The sequence below is a fragment of the Pseudonaja textilis genome, chromosome 1, assembly GCF_049901715.1.
Source record: "Pseudonaja textilis isolate UNSWEBS1 chromosome 1, rPseTex1.2, whole genome shotgun sequence".
In the NCBI taxonomy this organism is placed as follows: Eukaryota; Metazoa; Chordata; class Lepidosauria; order Squamata; family Elapidae; genus Pseudonaja; species Pseudonaja textilis.
In genome coordinates this window covers 97009557-97028562 of record NC_141990.1, presented here as the reverse complement: position 1 = coordinate 97028562, position 19006 = coordinate 97009557, and the positions used below count along the sequence as shown (strand labels likewise).

General features: G+C 37.5%; 1 protein-coding gene across 1 annotated transcript in view; it reads right to left on the bottom strand.

Moving 5' to 3' along the window:
• Window positions 1–1570: 1570 nt before the first annotated feature.
• Window positions 1571–19006, bottom strand: part of FRK (fyn related Src family tyrosine kinase) — a 60162-nt gene continuing 42726 nt past the window's right edge. The window contains exons 5-8 of the mRNA XM_026726587.2: window positions 14330–14488; window positions 9716–9897; window positions 6521–6686; window positions 1571–3627 (exon numbers count right to left, since the gene is read on the bottom strand). Of these exons, the coding sequence (XP_026582372.2) occupies window positions 3413–3627; window positions 6521–6686; window positions 9716–9897; window positions 14330–14488 (722 nt within the window). The 3' untranslated portion in view covers window positions 1571–3412. The remainder of the gene's footprint in view (window positions 3628–6520; window positions 6687–9715; window positions 9898–14329; window positions 14489–19006) is intronic.

The window sequence follows — 19006 nt, the reverse complement described above, 5'->3', positions numbered from 1 at the left end:
CATGACCACTAAGCCACACCCACCAAGTTAGTCCCGCCCACAGAACCAGTAGTAAAAAAAATTGAATTCCACTACTGCCTTGTACCCAATCTTGGGTGCATAAATTAGACAAATGTAATTTGCCATTACAGGTATAAGATAACAATGTGGAATTTTTGATGGAACCAAATCCATCAACCAATCTAGGAGTAGGGTTGAAATATACATTAACTGAGCAAATGATGAAGGGAATTGCTCTTATACATCCTTCTTTCTCCTTGCAAATCTCAAAGAAAAAGAAAACTACACCAATAGAACCAAGTACATTAGAGAATTAGCTATATGAAAAACACATGCAGATCTCCATTCCACCTGATCTATATGAAGAAAAATTTGGAGGACCGTTATCTTGCTTTTTTTTTTTCAGAAGGAGCATAAATTCCCAACAGCAGTTAACAGCAGCATAGTGACATAATTTCTTTTCTTTTTAAGATTTGTTAGGTTTTAGTTTTGTAGAGAGCAACTGCAACAGTTGGGTTCATATACCTCATTAGGATTAAATCATAATGTGTGGTGTTCAGTTATGCTTTAGCATGTTGTATGAACTAAATCTCTGTGGCTTTTCAATCAACCAAGGTTAAATAACCATAGCTTAGAATGGTCAAAGAGCCAAGTTATTTTGTTGGCAGCTGGGCCATTCAAATTCATTTAATACTAGAGATTTAGCTTCATTCCAGGACCATTTGTATGGGAAATACAAAACTGAGAGAAAATACTTGGAAAAAAAAATTCTGGAAAGCTTTTTTCTCCAACGGGAAAAAATATAATAAAAGCCTCATTTTGTTGTTATTTTTTTAGAAATGTCAACTCATTTTTAGATTATTATTGGAATCCCTCTACCTCTCCTGCATCATTCATTTACCATCCATTACACAATTGTATTGGTTAATGGTGCTTACATCTTTTCATTTACATATGTTCTAGCTAGCCCATCAAGGATAGAAACAAAGCATTTTGTTTATTCAAGTGCATTCAACAATTTAGGTGAGTAAGGCTACATTTTTATAAGCAATTTTATAAGCATTTTTATAAGCAATTCCTCACTGCCAAATAAATACATCTCTTTGATACAATATTGAGAATGGATGACAAAATCTTTTTTTTTCTCTAAGAATGGAGTAAAACTGAATATGCAGTAGCAGATAGTGGCACCTTTCCTAGCAGAAAAGAAACAAAGCAAACCAATTACATTATTTATATATCAATAAGGCTTCACTGGTGTTATGCCACCTTCTCTGCACTACAGATACAGATTACAGATTAACAGAGTTGGAAGGGACCTTGTAGGTCACCTAGTCCAACCCCCCTCCTCCACCCAAGCAGGAGAACTGAGTAATCTTGTCCCTCTCCAGATAACTGACTGGTGTTATTTTTTCCAGTGACCCTAGTAAAAAACTTGAAATGTAGAACCTTGGCTTCAGAAATCAAGTTCATTGAATGATATGACACTTAAAAGAGATTTGTGCATCATAAAAGAATCATTTGGTATAAAGTTATTGCAGAAATAAATGTAACTAATTTGAGACAAAGATTTCAGCCTATATTTTATTTTTACTGCAAGTGATTTTTTTTAACCATATCAAAGGGAGATGCTTTCAAAATGCAAGTCTGATCATTGATAATATCTGCAGAAGTTAAACATTATCTCACTGTGTGCTATGTACAGTATAATATACTTTCTTTTTTAGTATCCAAAAAGTAGTTTCATAGTCTCTTTGGAGTGACCATCTATAGAAAATGATTTGCCAAAAATAGCTGGCATTGTGGTTCTCAATAAAACAAACTAAAAGAATGCACAATGGAGAAAAAGAATAAGCTAGTCATCTAACCAAATAGTAACTCTGTCTGGAGTTTTATTTAACATGCCAACATTTTACATTAGATTCTTTCTATATTCCTAGAAGTACAATCTAGCAATTTCAAGTAGGTATTTCATAAAGAGGATGAGTGGCCTCAATGCAATCAGTATTGTGGTCCATGATCAGACAAATAAAAACAGAAATCCATCTACACCAGAAAATTGCTTGACAGGATTATTTGAAATCACTGTTTGGAAAAAGCTTGTCCCTATTCAGAGCCTGTTAAAAGAAGGAGAGACTGGCACTCTCTTGCAGTGGGCTCAGTCTGGTTCTCATATCTAACCGTGTAATATTTGATTGTTATAAAATTACAAAGGCTATATTTATGAACTGAAGCTCATCACTTGACTGCAAAACAGATACCGTTTGAAGAAGCCCATTATTTGTGCAGGTTAACAGATAACAGATAATCAGAGTTGGAAGGGACCTTGTAAGTCATCTAGTCCAACCCCCCACCCAAGCAGGAGACCCTACACCATTTCTGACAAATGGCAGTCCAATCTCTTCTTGAAAGTCTCAAGTGATGGCGCTCCCACAACTTCCGAGGGCAAGCTGTTCCATTGGTTGATTGTTCTCACTGTCAGAAAGTTTCTCCTTATTTCCGGGTTAAATCTCTCCTTGTTCAGTTTCCATCCCTCCACCCATACAGGTTGTGTTTCCCCAAAGTATACTCTCTCTCTCTCTCTCTCTCTTTTTTTTTTTTTCTAAAGTAAATATATACCCATTGCATGGGTGCAATCCCAATTTCTAATTCAGTGTGGCCAGAATTCTAGCTGTAGAATATGTATAGAAAAGGGAAAAAGTACAGGAGACGAAGTTTATGGATCTGTTATCCATAAGCACAATCACATGCTTTCATAAAAACAAATCAATTTAACAGATTATTTGTGGAATCTGGAGAATAACACATAATCATCCTGAAGTATTAAAAGTAGTGTTAAAATGTATTTTGTGAGGCAGCTGTTTATGATTTGTGCTCTTTACTACATCTTGTTTAAATAATAAATAGAAGAATAACTTCATTGTACAACAGAGAGGCGGGCGGGGAGAGATCCTGCCTATTTCAGTTTTCTTAATCTTACAGTACAAATGACTGCCATCAAGACTGTGGCATAATGCCACAGATTTTAATAAACACACATTGCTTGGCACTCGCCACTATTTTAAGCTCACCATTTATCTACTCTGAGCTTAGACTGATCTCACAGTTACTTTGGTGAAAATAGCAGCTTTTGTTTGATGTAGCATGTAATAACCTAACAAATGCATTATTCTTACAGAAAAGGCTTTCTTTCTTCCAGTCCCATTGCCCAGAGTAGGCCCCTATGTGTGTATGTGTTTGTATGTGTGTTTGTATGTGTGTGCATATATGTATCTGTACACACACACACAGACACACACACAGACACACACACACAGGTAGATTTATCTTCATTCTACAACTTCGACTTGAAATGATTTTTTTTTTATTCCTAAAAGAAAGTTGTTCTTGAGCAGTAGCAACATGTATTCATTCAACGTATAAAAGTATTTGCATCTGCATAAGATGTGGAATCCATGTCATAATAATCTTCCAATCTCCAATGCAACGTTTCAAAGGTTGGTCGCTCTTTGGGTTCGACGTTCCAACACTGTAGCATAATGTTGTATAATTCTAGAGGACAATTAGCTGGTTGAGGCATTCTGTATCCTTGGTCCAATTTCTGGAGCACTTGAAAACCCATCAGACCTATGATGTAGTTTTAAAAGTTTAGCAATTATACATAATAAACATGCTAACTTGAAATATATTGGGAAGATGATGCATTCTCAAGGATACATTCTTTTGCACAAGGCTTCATGCTTTCCAGCATCTCTGCAAATTTAATACAAGAAATAATTCTACCCATTTAAATTTAATGTTTTGTTTGGCAAATGGCTAAAAACATGGAAAAGTTCACATTGAGAGTTTTGGGCTTCCCAACAGGATCATATAACAGACTCAAGAAATATTGTTGTCTTTGCTGAAATGACAGAAATCTCTCCCTGTTTATTGTCAGGGTGCCAAGAAAATTTTCCAGAAGCTTCTGAAGTGATCAGTTTGTCTAATGGTAGAACCAGCATTGCTTCTGTTAACCAAATATTGTCTGGGCTCAGACAGAGCATGACACTAATCCTTTCCTTTCACTTGGGGGATGGGGCGCTTGATATAATAGGCAATAGCGTGGTGGCACAGTGGTTAGAATGCAGTACTGCAGGCTACTTCTGCTGCCTGCCGGCTATCTGCAGTTTGCCAGTTCAAGTCTCACCGGCTCAAGGTTGACTCAGCCTTCCATCCTTCCAAGGATGGTAAAATGAGGACCCAGATTGTTGGAGGCAATATGCTAACTCTGTAAACCACTTAGAGAGGGCTGTAAAGCACTGTGAAACAGTATATAAGCCTGAGTGCTATTGCTATCTTTCATAAACCAATGATATAAAATTGTGCATTGGATGTCACAATGTAGTCATTTATATTTCTGTTCTGGTATCAGACACAAGTACATAAGCCAGGGGATTGATATTGCAATATCTAAATGTTTTCTTTCTTTTTTTCACTTGACCCCCTTCTTCCCCTTCCCCTGCAAATGCTTATGGTTCTTGCAATATATGAATATAGCCCCTGGGGCTTAGAATTATGTATGAACCAGGGGATTCTGGCTTAATCCACAAACAATAACTAAAACTTGACTTAGAATTATTAACAACCACAGCAGAAGACATAAGGCAAGATTGGGAATGTGACTCATTTTAGGTAGTGGGATGACTGAACAATTGTGCACAATAGTGAGGGGATTCCATAATGAAAATTGTGTTTGTTTGTTTATATAGCTATAAGGTATTTTGCTGATTAACAACCTCAAAAAACTTAAATATAGTAAATATAAAATATATCAGATTCCAGATCTCAAATGAGGAAATAGGTATTCTGTAAAACCTGGCTCATCTCAGTGGACCTATTTAGATGGTATCTCCTAGACATTTTATGGATCCTATTGTTTTCAGCAGGGGAAATTTCCAGCAATTCAGTCAGCAGATTTGTTGGGTGCATAATCTTTGGGGTTCAGGGGCAACACAGGCATTTATAGCTCTTGAGCTGCCCACCCCAGGTGTCAATCAAAGGCTCTTCTTTGTAGAAGAAATGCTACAACCGATGATTGGCGTAACACTGTGCAAAACAAGGAGTGAATATTGTTATGTTTCAGGCAAGTTTTGAACCTACATCATAGCAATAAGGCCAGTGAATTTTTCCATGGATAAGGGACAGAAACAACATCGATTGTTATTAAAGATGGCCCTCCTTATTCTGTAATTCTCAGCAGAATCTGATGCCAGCAAACATGCATTAGTCAGTGTCAAGATATAAATCAGATCAAGAAATTAACTCCAAGTTAAGATGAAAATGATTTTATAACTGATAACTAAAACCTGATCAGTTCTCAAAGATATATAAAGTCATTGAAATATATGTTGGAAATGTAATTCTGAAAAAGGTACGTTTTGTCATCTTTGGGCTTGTGATAAAGCAAAGAAATATTGGGGCCAGAATGATCCATGTTACAATGTGGAAAATTCTTAAAATGAACAGAAAATTAAAAATTGAAACTTTTAGGATTACTGGACAAGGAACTGGGGGGTGGGGAATAGAACTTTGTGGTTGTATATGCTGACTGCAGTAAGAATTCTTTGTGCAATGGAGGTTGAATCTCAGAAAAGGCCATTTAGTCCAGACTGCAAAAGATCTTGGGGAAAAATGCTTCAAAGAAACTCTACTTCAGCTACCTCATTATAACTGTTGCTGGGGAATATTAGATTTAGATTTTTCAAGATTCTTCATTCACCCCAGGCTAGTGTTAAGATACCTTCCTGAAATATGTGTTGTTCTTTTGTAGTCTTTCCTTTCTGGCTACGTGGAATTTGACAAAGTGGTGCAGGAAGCAGGTGCTAATTTGCTGACAGATGAAAGCTGATACCGTGTAGCTTCTAAATTGTAGAAGCTACATTGGTCCTCTTAGGTTTACAGGCCCAATTCTAGGTGCAAGTTGCTAATCCACATGCTCCAGTAAAATCTGCCCAAATATGCTGGTTTAGACCACATCTCTCTTGTTTCAGGTATCAAGGAGAACACAAAGACTAATTGCAGCTCCAAGCTCTTTAATAGCTCATACCTCTAGTTCAGGCCAGACTCTTACCTATTATTTATCTTTCAGCAAAGGTATAAAACATGGTTTTTCTCAGAAAATTTGGCAGAGGCTGTCATATAAATGATAGCAGCAGTTTGGGGTAATAATAAGCTAATTTAGCTGAAGATCTTTTTACAGATTTGTGGTTTTATTATGTTATTGATATAAGCTGCTTAGAAACTTTGGAAGAGGCAGCAGATGTAAAAATAAATCTAGCAAGACTTTGATTGTTTGAGAGTAGTGTGGTGCTATTTAGTTTAATAGATAGTACAACATTTACAATTGCTACACGGATTATCCAAGAGTTTTTATTCTATACAGAAAACTAAAGTTTTATTAAGCTTGCCCATCAGCTGAAGAAAAGTAAGGAAGACTCATTAAAAAAAAGTTGAAAGCATTATTTTCAAACAAAGCACTCACCTGCATAGGGCATTTTTCCATAAGTGATTATTTCAAAAAGGAGTATTCCAAAAGACCAGACATCAGACTTAATGCTAAACCTATTAGAGCGAATTGCTTCAGGGGCTGTCCATTTCACTGGGAGCTTTGTTTCATGTTTGGCTTCATAGACATTTTCATTTTCTACCTATTTTATGCAAACAAGAAACAACGTGATAAGTCTCCAGATCTATCCATTTCCACTATTGCAACATTCAAATCAACTTAAAACCTTTTTTTTTTCCTCATTTTCTAACATTTGCATAATCCCAATAACCATTACATTGAAAAACTGTTTGTTGATTGTTAGCTGATATCCCCTGACAACCTGAACCAGCCAGGTAGGACTTTTGTTCCTTAATTCCTAGCCCTTGTTTTGTCAAGCATCCATGCAACATCAATTTGGCCATGATTAATTGGGGCTTACTACTGTGAGTCCTGAAATCTATCACTGACAGCAGTGCAAGCTACTTGTTGGCAGGGCACAGGACTCATGTGAAGCCTTTAGCAAGACGACAAGGTGACAGCAAGAACTAATGCATTCAAAACCTTTGTTCTGTGATTAATTACAGGTACCAAGAAAACACTGACTTTGATCATCATCACTTAAACAATTCCAGGATTTAAAAAGCAGACTCCAAGAAGTACAAATTAATATATTTGTTCACAGTGGCATCAATTAATTTAGGTGAAGTAAACTGACACTCTGAAGAATGAATGGAACATTATTTACTTATACATTAGATTTTTTTTTTCTGAGATCAGGCTGCTTCCTTTCTCAAATGCATATTATTCTGAGTTTCAGAAATGGTAATGCTATATATTCTTTTTTTTTTCTTATCAGGCAATACAGATCACCATGAAGATCTCTATATTACTACATAATTCTAAAATTATGACTGCATTTGTACATCATGTTAAGCCAAATTAGTCATCCCTGATTTGGTCTCTCTTCCCTCTAGGGTAGATAAACAATTCACAGAAACAAGTGCAGTGCAAATATTTCACCTAAAATTTTAATGCAAAGGCAGTTTGATAGAACCATTCCTCTGAATCCAATATTATAATGAAATCATCAGATCAATCTGATGAGTCAAACCAAATCAGACACCTCCAAATTTTAACTCAAAAAAGAAGCAAGCCTATTCTTATCTGAATCAGTTTAAAAGTATGAATGCATCCAATTGAGAATGCAGATTCCTTTCACTTAAAAATGAATCAATTTGAAAGATCAAGCTGAATCAATTTTTATTCCTGGGGAAAACTCCTTCTGTGATTTGTTTTCCATGATCAAAACTTTGATTCCTCCCCCCCCGCCCCCCCAATAGAGTAAGCATAATTGGAACCAGCTCTTCCAAGTATAATATATAGAGAAAATCACTTTTAATTTAATGCTACTGTTAAAAGTTGCTGATTCTTCGTAATCAAAATAAGACCAAAAAGTTAAATAGGCCCAATAGTGATTCTATCTTATGGGGTTCAAGATAGCCTAGACAAATATAAACATTATTTTGTCTGAATATCTTAACAGATTAACAGAGTTGGAAGGGACCTTGTAGGTCATCTAGTCCAACCCGCTGCCCAAGCAGGAGACCCTAACCATTTCTGACAAATGGCAGTCCAGCCTCTTCTTGAAAGCTTCCAGGGGTGAAGCTCCCACAACTTCTAAAGGCAAGCTGTTCCATTGGTTGATTGTTCTCACTGTCAGAAAAGTTGTGGGAGGTTGAATCTCTCCTTGTTCAGTTTCCATCCATTATTCCTTGTCTGGCCTTTGGGTGCCCTGGAAAATAGCTTGACCCCTTCCTCTCTATGGCAGCCCCTCAAATATTGGAACAGTGCTATTATGTCTCCCCTGGTCCTTCTCTTCACTAGACTAACCAAGCCCAGTTCCTGTAATCTATAGCTTTATCTCTGAAAGGTATCACTCAGATCACATCTTAAATGCTGCCAATGCTGCCACTTGAAACTACAGTAATCCACCTACAGGTTTTCTATAGTACATTGTCTTGATTTGCTGGTTCCAGACAGCACCTAAACCCAAAAAGCCTGAAGCAAAAAGCCAGTCTACGGAAATCAACTCACAACCCTTTGACAAGTCAGCACATCAGCGGGAGGTGCAGCCGATCAAGGAATGAGCAGTCAGTGTTCTAAAAGTGCACACTAAACAAATCACAGAAGGAATTTTTATTTAGCCACTGCTGCTGTCAGGAAAATCCAGCTAAGAGAAACTGAGAAAGGTAAAACACCACATTTCATGGTAAATTAGAATTGTGTCTCACTGTGACTTCCAAACATAGCCTTTGTCTCTCGCTACAGCCAAGCAGCTGGTTTTTATGCTGGAAACTCCACCACAATGGCTATGGTTCTTTGTTCCCCAAATTAGACACCCTATAAAGATGCTGCCTCTGTGTAGAGCAATTCCATTCTTAAATACTACATTTGCAGATGCTGTATTGTTTAGGGTGGTGTTTCTTTAACTGTATCTGAGGACAATGGGGTGGGGGAGGTTCTTATAAGGCTTTCTCAAGTGACACTGAAATCAAAATTATTTGCCAGATATTGAACATATTTGCCAAAAGTTAAAACAAAGTATCTCTTCTTGTTACTATCTTTTCTTTCTTTTTAAAAAAAATTTCAGGAGAAAAATTATTTATGTTAACATCTAATGGGTTTAACCTTATTTTTACATGATTCTATAAATGGATCAATTTCAATTTTTAATATGGTGACTATTGATAAATATAATCAAAAATATAAAAATATAAATATAACCCTTGAAAGGAAAGCTACTTTGGCGTTCTTCATAATTTTTAGGAGCGAGAAGAGTCTGATCTAGGGCATGAATTCTTAAATTATAGCAATAGTACTTAGACTTATAGAACTGCTTCACAGAGCTTTACAGTCCACTCTAAGCAGTTTACAAAGTCAGCATATTGCCCCCAACAATTTAGGTCCTCATTTTACCGACCTCAGAAGGATGGAAGACTGAGTCAATCTTGAACTGGTGAGAATTGAACTGCTGACAATCAGCAGAATTATCCTACAATACTGCTTTCTAACCACTGAGCCACCATGGCTCTTTATATATATAAAATATTTGTTTATAGTATATATCGGCTTTTGTGTCTAAAATAGCTAAAGTAACCAAATATCCGAGACATCAATTTAAAAGTATACCTTAAAAACCCGTGCAAGTCCAAAATCTGCCACTTTGTAAACATTGTGATCACCAACCAGGACATTCCTTGCTGCCAAATCTCGGTGGATGAAATTTTGGGATTCCAGGTAAGCCATTCCAGAGGCCACTTGAGCTGCCATGTCTACCTGTTCTGGCAAGTGGATTCTGGAACCTGCATCATCTACAAGGAAGGAATATTTGGGGAAGGTTGGGAAAAATAATCTTCTCAGCATGACTTACAACAAGCACTCTCTACAGGTAGGCCTTGTACAGAAAAATTCTACTTGGAATAAGCAGCCTTGAAGATAGCCAGGCCCCAAGCTACCTGTATGTAGGACATGATTTGTATGTGGAAACCAACTGGCAGCCCAATTCTGCTCTTGCTGTATATGGCCATATTGAATGGTGCCAGTCAGCATGCTGACCATAGCATTCTGCATTACAGATTAATTGTCTCTTCAATGCAGAGATGAGGGTAAGAGTGACAATTACTAGGATGTTATGCTCTTGAATGGTAGACAATTGGCACACCTGCCATAATTATGCACAGCTGCTGCAGCAGGAACTTACCCTTTGTAGCTCTGTTGCCACTTTCTCAACAATCTTCTCTAGAAAGGAAAAGGGAAGTGACTGGACTCTAATTATGTAATAGAGCTGGGTCCAATTCTCCAAATTTTTCCAATAAAATTATTGGAGGTTTGTATTTATTTATTTTATTTAAAACACTGTCCCTCCTATCTCCAACTCTAGGCAGTTCCCAATCAACAATTAAAACACTAATAAAACAAAATAATTCATATATCTAGGAAAACCATAAATATTAAAAACTGGCAGCAGAGTTAAGGTTCCACATGCAGTCCCTTGTTAAATCTTCAAATCCACCTCACCTTATCCCAACGCTTGGTGGAAAAGTCAGGTCTTAAGGTCCCAAAGTGCTTCTTCAAAAAGCAACTGGATTTTGCTTTTTCCTTGAAGATGTTTCACTCCCTGAACCAAGAAGCTTCTTCAGAATTGAACTGAACTGAACTAGTTTCTTGGATAAGAAGCAAAATGTCTTCAAGGAAAAACAAAGTCTAGTTTCCTTTTGGAAAAGCACCTTTGGGACAAACAATGACCTGGATAACTGAGAATCTCCACAGACATCTAGGTCTGAAAGGCTTTCAAAAGGCTTAGAAGGGTGGGCCTTTTCATAGGGCTGGGTCTGCCATGGAAAAAGCACACTTCCTAGATCCCACAAAACGGCAATGTTTTTATCTAAAGGCTGTTGCTGAGGGTTTACTGCACATTTTCCTTTTTCACCTAGCCAGACTAAAGCAGCAACAGGATGGTTGTTCTTTATGATGTTTTGTTTTTTAACTGCTGAGGGAAAGTAGAACAGCTGGGAGACAAGAATAGACATGAGTGATAAGCACTGTAAGTGTTTCAGCAGATATCAAAGGCTAAGTAGCAGAAAGAAGGCATTGTAATCACCAACTGCTACTGTTCCTTGAGATATGGGTACTTGCTTTTTCCCCTGACCCTTTTTTCTGCTGCACTAGAATTTGTTTCTTTCATTAATTCTCTTTAGTGAAAGCACTGCAGCACTTGCTTCAGCTTCACCCAATTCTCTGAATAACCAGATGCAGCCATCATGTTAATACTACAGCTTGGGAGGTGAGAAGGAAGGTGGACGAGGATTTGTGGTTTTAAGAATCAGATGTTATACTCAAGTTACAGTATAACAGAACTGAAGATTAACTACTAAGAGGATCTTACAACAGTCCTATTGTAGTATGCAGTTGGGAGGGAATACGTTGGGGTAAAGTAATACGTTGGGGTTAAGTAACTGATGAACATTGTGCAAACTATCCCACTGTTAGTATTGCAAGTCAAAGTGGGACTGAATTTTCCCTGCTATTGAAAGTTGTATTTCTATCTATTAGCATCCACTTTCTCCCACCCCCCACCCTCCAATTTTTTATGGTGTAGATCCCCATGGATTTAACATGTTCTCTTTGTATTGTATTTGTAAAGTCCCACTATACTTCTTTTAATAGATGATCTAAAGGCTAGAGCTGGCAAGGAGGAAATGAGAAGCTTGAGACTCATCATGGCTGTTTTGTAAACATTGCCCATCTACAGCCAGGCTAGGGTGAAAAATAGAGTACAAACAATCCAAAAAGCGCGCGCACACACACACACACAAACGTGCGCGCGCGTGCACACACACACACACACACACACACACATATAGAGGCTTCAAACCTCAGAGAGGTGGTGGTGGTGTGTGTGTGTGTGTGTGTGCGCGCACGCGCGTGTTTATGTGTAGTACTTCTCCTGGGGAGAAAGCCAGTTTAGTATAATGGTTAAGACACCAGGCTGGAAATTAGGAGACTGTGAGTTTTAGTACTGCCTAGGAACAAAGCCTTCTGGATGTCCTTGGGCCAGTTACTTTCTCTCAGCCTTAGGAAGAAGAAAAGGGAAAGCAACTTTTAGTATCTTGCGAAGAAGACAGTTGCCAGAAGTCAACACTGAGTCAAAGACACAAATAACTGTCCATCTATCATCCAACTACCGGTCTGTCTGTCTGTCTATTTACCTGTCTCATGAGATATATCTATGAAATGTATCTCATTCTGAAATGTTAAATCAGGTGAGGAAGAGTCCAAGAACACAATATGGATCAGAAAAGCCTGAATCGGGGCCTCTTTCCAGTCATGCAGTTTTCTGGATAACTTTGAAGCAACCAGATTCATACACTGATCCAAAGTAAAGATTGCTGTGAGGATGGTCTACCCTTTAATAAACTTCTAATATAATACACAGCAGGGCTCCTCAAACTTTTTAAACAGGGGGCCAATTCGTGGTCCCTCAGACTGTTGGGAGGGAAGGCTCTAGTTTGATCTGCCTAATCAATTTTGATTTGTTATCAGATATGGAGACAAACAGACATGCATCTGCATAAAAATAACATGCAAAGTTGCATCCTTTTTCTAGAAATCCTTTCCCATATATATATTTAAGTTTACATAGCATTTTTCAGGCTTTCTGTGACAGCACATCCGTATATTAGAAAGAAAAAGAAAGGTATCTTCTTCAGATTGTATGGGAATGTCCCTGGGACATTCAAAGAAAGAGTTTATACTATGTAGAATCTGCTGTTGGATAAAGGACTTTCTTACTAACAGACCCCAAACAGTTAGGATTGGCAGCTATTTTTCCTCCACTCTTGCTCTCAGCACTGGCTCTCCACAGGACTAAGTGCTGAGCCCCCTTTTGTATTCACTCTACAACTATGACTACACTCCCTCTTGTCCCACTAACCCTATAATAAAATTTGAAGATGACACCACATTGGTGGAACTCATATCAGGAGGAGATGAGACGGCCTATAGGTCAGAGGTTATCAGACTGGTCTTGTGGTGCAAGAGTCATAACCTCACCCTGAACATCAAAAAGACTAAAGAATTGATTATAGACTTCAGAAGATGCAAAGCAGAGCCTCTCCCACTATATATCAATGGAGACTGTGTGGAAAGAGTTCATAGTTTTAAATTTCTAGGAACTCATATTTCCAACAACCTCACTTGGTCGATCCACACTATGGCCACTGCAAAGAAGGCCCAACAGCACCTGCACTTTCTGAGGTTACTGAAAAATAGTTGTCTGGGTGAGAAGTTGCTGGTTACTTTTTACCATTCTACCATCGAGAGCATTTTGGCATACTGTGTGTAGTATGCTCTGCAGTAGATAAGAAAATGCTCCAGAGAGTTATAAACACAGCACAAAAAATCATCAGTTGTTCTCTTTCTTCTTTGGAAGAGATTGCAAAGACCAGACTCCTCTCTAGAACACTAAAAATCTCCACAGACCATTCTCATCCTGGACATTCATATTTCGAACTGTTACCATCAGGGAGGTGTTATAGGTGTCTTAAAATGAGGACTAATAGATTGTGAAACAGTTTCTTTTCCAAGGCAGTAATTGTCTTCAATCAAACAGTGCATTTGTGATTTAGTCCTATTATTATAATTATTTTAATTTTTAAAAACTCTATAGTGTGATTATGATGTGGTATTTGGGCACTGTGGTGGAGTAGCTTTCAAATTTCATTATATTCATGGAATGCAATGACAATAAAGGTATTCTATTCTATTCTATAAATAACAATGACCTTCTACTTTTGTTTGGTTGGGAGAGCAATTTGTGCTGTCTCTCAGTAGCTATGAAGGCTCCAATAGAGGGTTTACTTACCTTCCTCAAAGCTTTGAGAGGGACTTTGCAACACCATTCCAAAATTCCCATTAAATTAGAATGCTAAATGAGACTGAAGGGGCAGAAGGAACAACCGTACTGACTATTTTATTTCACTTTGTTAAGATTAAATCTACTCTGGCTTTTGTCTGCCCCATCATTTCTTAGTATATATCCCTGGCATGCCATTCAAAGTGTAAGTAGTTTGGGACAAACACACCATGTCAATCCCTGCCAGTCATTACTGGCTTCATATCCAATCACACTAAATTGATCTGCTCATCTCTCCATCGTCTCCCCCCTCCCTTTTTTTTAATACCAATGTGTTTGCTTTACTGCAGATTGCCACACTCTATCTAAATGAAATGTTTCCTACTCACTTTGGAGATATTCTAGCAGACTCCCATGTCTCATCAGCTCTGTAACAATATAAATTGGATCCTGTAAAGTGCAAACAGCATAGAGCTGTATAAGCTTAGGGTGTCTCAAATTCTTCATTATCTGTGCCTCCCTGAGGAAGTCTTTTGGATCCATTGAACCTGAAATGAGAACAGCGGCAAAAGAAAATTAGTGTGTGTTATTAAGGGCTATTCTGGTTTGCCCCACAGTCTTGTGGAAATAACCAGGGATATTGTCTGCCTCTTTGCTAATCAGCATAGATAACAATGCAAATCCACCCCCCTACATAATTCAGATATGGAATTTTATGAAATTGAAATAGCAAAGGAGAACATGTTACTTTTTGCCCTAAAAATGAATTCTAAAAAAAAAAATTCTGCAATAATAGCCATTGTAGTTTTGGTCTCCAACTTTCCTCCATCCCCACATAAATGCTATAATAAATATAAATATTGGTTATTACCGAAGATGAAATCACAGCAGTATTGTTGGTGGCACTATTCATCTGAATCCTCAAAATGGAAGTGTGATCAGAAAATGTGGGGTAATTTTCAACATTTTAGCTATCCAAATTCAACCTCTAGCCACAGATTTAATCCATAACAAAGATTTCCTCACCATCTTCAAGATATATTGTTATAACTCATTATATTTTGGAATCATTGTGTGTTACATGTTATAATAAATAAGTACTGTAAGTTTTGGTATCGAGGAATGAAACACAGTCTTCTGCTGCCCTCTCATGCAGTAAATCCATGCCAGGGAAAAATCAGATTTCATGACAATTTAGTCAGGTAGACTAGATTAGTGTTACATTGAATTTTTTTTCTACCTGTGTGTTGTCAATATAGTTCATTTAAGTGAGAATGAAATTCCTTTGTTGTTGTTATTGTTGTGGAGGTTCTTGGGTTGGAAAGAAATGTGAATAGCTCCATTCTCTTGCATTACTATCACAGTCTAAAGGTGAATCCATGAAGCCAGAAGTATCATTAATAGATGAAACTATCCGTTTCAATTTGCTCAAATTCTTATTTTATTCATTTGGAATTCTTTATGACTCAATTGCAAACTTGCCCCAAAATAGTAACAATCCACTTGCAGATTTGTTTGTATTTTCATGAATTGTTTTCTGATATATACATATTCCAAATATGTGCATTTTTTGAAAATAATACACCTTTAGTATTTCTTTTTCTTCAATAAATCTATTTAGCACTATTTTCATATCTGGAGCATCTATATATCTTGGATTTTTATATTCTATCTGGCTAAGTTCTATCACTTCTGGGGCTACAAAAGAGAGTTTCAGTTTGAATAAAAATGATAAATAAATATATAAATAGAATGTTTAGGTCAACACAGCCATCTACCAGGAGATTTTGGAGCACTTCATGTTTCCTTCTGCAGACGAGCTTTATGGGGATGCTGACGTCATTTTCCAGCAGGACTTGACACCTGCCCACACTGCCAAAAGCACCAAAACCTGGTTCAATGACCATGGGATTACTTTGCTTGATTGGCCAGCAAACTTGCCTGACCTGAATCCCATAGAGAATCTATGGGGCATTGCCAATAGAAAGATGAGAGACATCAGACCGAACAATGCAGAAGAGCTGAAGGCTGCTATTGAAGCATCCTGGTCTTCCATAACACCTCAGCAGTGACACAGGCTGATAGCTTCCATGCCACACTGCATTGAGGCAGTAATTGCTGCAAAAGGGGCCCAAACCAAGTACTGAATACATATGCATGCTTATACTTTTCAGGGGTCCCATATTGTTCTATGTACAATCCTTGTTTTATTGATTGCATGTAATATTTTGGTTTTCTGAGATTGTGGATTTGAGGTTTTCATGAGCTGTAAGCCATAATCATCTCTATTATAACAAATCACCACTTGAACTATCTTGCTTTGCATGTAATGCGTCTATCTCATATATTAGTTTCACTTTTTAAGTTGCATTACTGAAATAAATGAAGTTTTGCACGATATTCTAATTTTTTGAGTTTCACCTGTAGGTGTGGTCTTACTAAGGATTTATAAAGTGGTGTACCTCACTTGATCTTGACTGTATCCCTCTGTTAATGCAACTTAGGATGGCATTGGCTTTTTTGGCTGTTGCTTACACACTAATGTATGACTTTGTGGCATTGTTGAACTTCAAATCCCAGCATTCCTCACCATTGGCCTTGCTGGCAAGAACAGAAGGAATTTGGGTTCAGCAAAACTAGAGGGCTGCTTTTAATCTTCTTCTGCATTAGAGCCAAACTAAGCTTCACAGACGTGTGCAATTTCCCTTGTCCTCTTAAAATATTATTGCATGAGCAAATATTATATGGAGGTTTTTAAATTGACTCCTTATACCCCTGTGCTTAGAGATATTGTATTTAAATTTTAAAGTTATGCTTGGCACAATATGGTCATATCTATCAGGCATTCTTACCAAATACTGACTAAAATCTCATTGCCAAATACCTTCTACTTTTCTTTCCTTTACTATCCCTCCCTTCCTTTTAAAGGGCATCAAGAAAATACATCAGCAATAAGAAAAGTCAAGGTCAAACCTAGTATTGGAGTGCATTAAAATGTAAAATGGTTAAAACATATAATGAGTTAGTAGACTTACAAATGCAGTTGGCATGGTTTTCAAAAAAAATTACTCCAGTGCTGATATGATTAATATCAAAGATCTCGCAAATGCTTCATGGGACCTCTTCATTTCTATGAAGATTGGTGCCAGTTTAATTTGGCATTGTGTGTGTGTGTGTGTGTGTGTGTGTGTGTGTGTGTGAGAGAGAGAGAGAGAGAGAGAGAGAGAGAGAGAGAGAGATTAATTGAAGGCCTTTCTAGTGTAAAAGCTGCAGTTTAATCATTTGTCCTTTTTTATAACATTGAAAAGATCAAAGATCAATTTTTAAGCAAATGGAGAAAATAGCTAAATAGCTAATGGCTAAATAGCTTTATCATGTGAAACTTTTCAAATGTGTAGCATTCAAGAATCCTACAGATTATTATCCTTATGTCCTTTTTTAAATAAATAGTTCAATTGCTCCCTATGTTACAGTAGTTCTCTATCCTACAATAACTATTTAACCATGCCTATCAAATAGAGCAAGTATTTTGTTGGTTAGTATAAAAGGTTTTTTTAAAATACTCAAAATGAAACCTATTCATGATATCCACTGCTTGAGCAAATATAACTCTCACATTCAAACTCACTATTCACTGTATAGTGCTATGAAAGTTTTGATTAAAAATTCTCAGCATCCATCTGATTTTTTTAAAGGTTTTTTTTCTTTTTGCCTTCCATTTTGACAAAAAGAATTTGTCACTAAAATCCCATGGTCAATATTTCAGTCCTAACATTATTTGATTCAAAATAACACCATTGCCACTAATTCCATTTGGCATTACAAAAGAATTTAGGAATAGAATAGAATAGAATAGAATGGAATGGAATGGAATGGAATAGAATAGAATAGAATAGAATAGAATAGAATAGAATAATAAAGCTAGAAGGGACCTTAGAGGTTTTCTAGTCCAGCCCTCTGCTCAAGCAGGAGAATCTATACCAATTCACATAAGTGACTGTCTAGTCTCTTCTTCAGTGATGGAGCGCCCATGATTTTTGAAGGCAAGTTGTTCCACTAGTTAATTGTCCTCACTTAAGACAATTAGGAAATTTCTCCTTAATTCCAGGTTTTCTTCTTAATTCCAGTTTAATAGGAACCGAAGGCCCTACTGGTGTTTCAGTAAAATAAATCTGGGTTTGCTTTTACCAATCTGTTATGGGAAAGTTCATTTTAAGCAATCCTTCTTTTCTTTGCTGTTAGTTCTGTGGGAAGATAAGGAGCTGTGCCCAGTGGTGGGATGCTGCCAGTTTAACAACTGGTTCGGTGAGTGTGCTTAAGGTGCTTGCGCGCAGTGCTGAAAATAGAACATTTAGAAACTCAGCTGCTTACCCTCCAAGTCAACAATGGTAAGTGTTAAGTGGGCTCGCAGAGTGAAGAGGCAGGACACGGCAGGAGCAGGTAAGAACTTTTATTTAGTTGCTGGAAGAAAAAGCGTTTAGCTGTTGCGCCGCCTTATATAGTCCAATGTCCAATGTTTCAGCCACTGACAGGACTTTATTTCTCCCTCCAATGGTCAGTCCAATGAGTGGAGTCTGAAAGCAGACTCCACTCCTGTGACCATATTAGGCAATACTTAACAGTAAGTACCATAGAACAGCGAGGGAGGGAATCAGCTGTGCCACGCAATTCAGATGAGCTACAAAGCAGGAAATAAGGAACAGGATAAGGCGGGGCAGGGGGAACTACCAGTTCACATGAACCAGTCCGAACTGGCAGCATCCCACCACTGGATGTGCCCCTCCTCAGTGGTATCAGTCTTCCTCATGCACCTCAGGCCTGGCCCTTGATTGATGATGGTAAGTCATATGTGTGAATTGCACACAGTCATTTCAGGCTGCTGAGTCAGAAGTTCATAACAAAGCAACCTATGTTTAGTAATTAGTGCATATTAATATTATATTTTCTTACTTGTAAGGAATTGATTTTTGTTTACTTTTATACCTCAGAAGTCAAAGCTTTGGGAGCCTTGAAGGGTGTGGGGAGAGAACTGTATACTTTTCTGCTTTATGCTTTATGTCCAATGC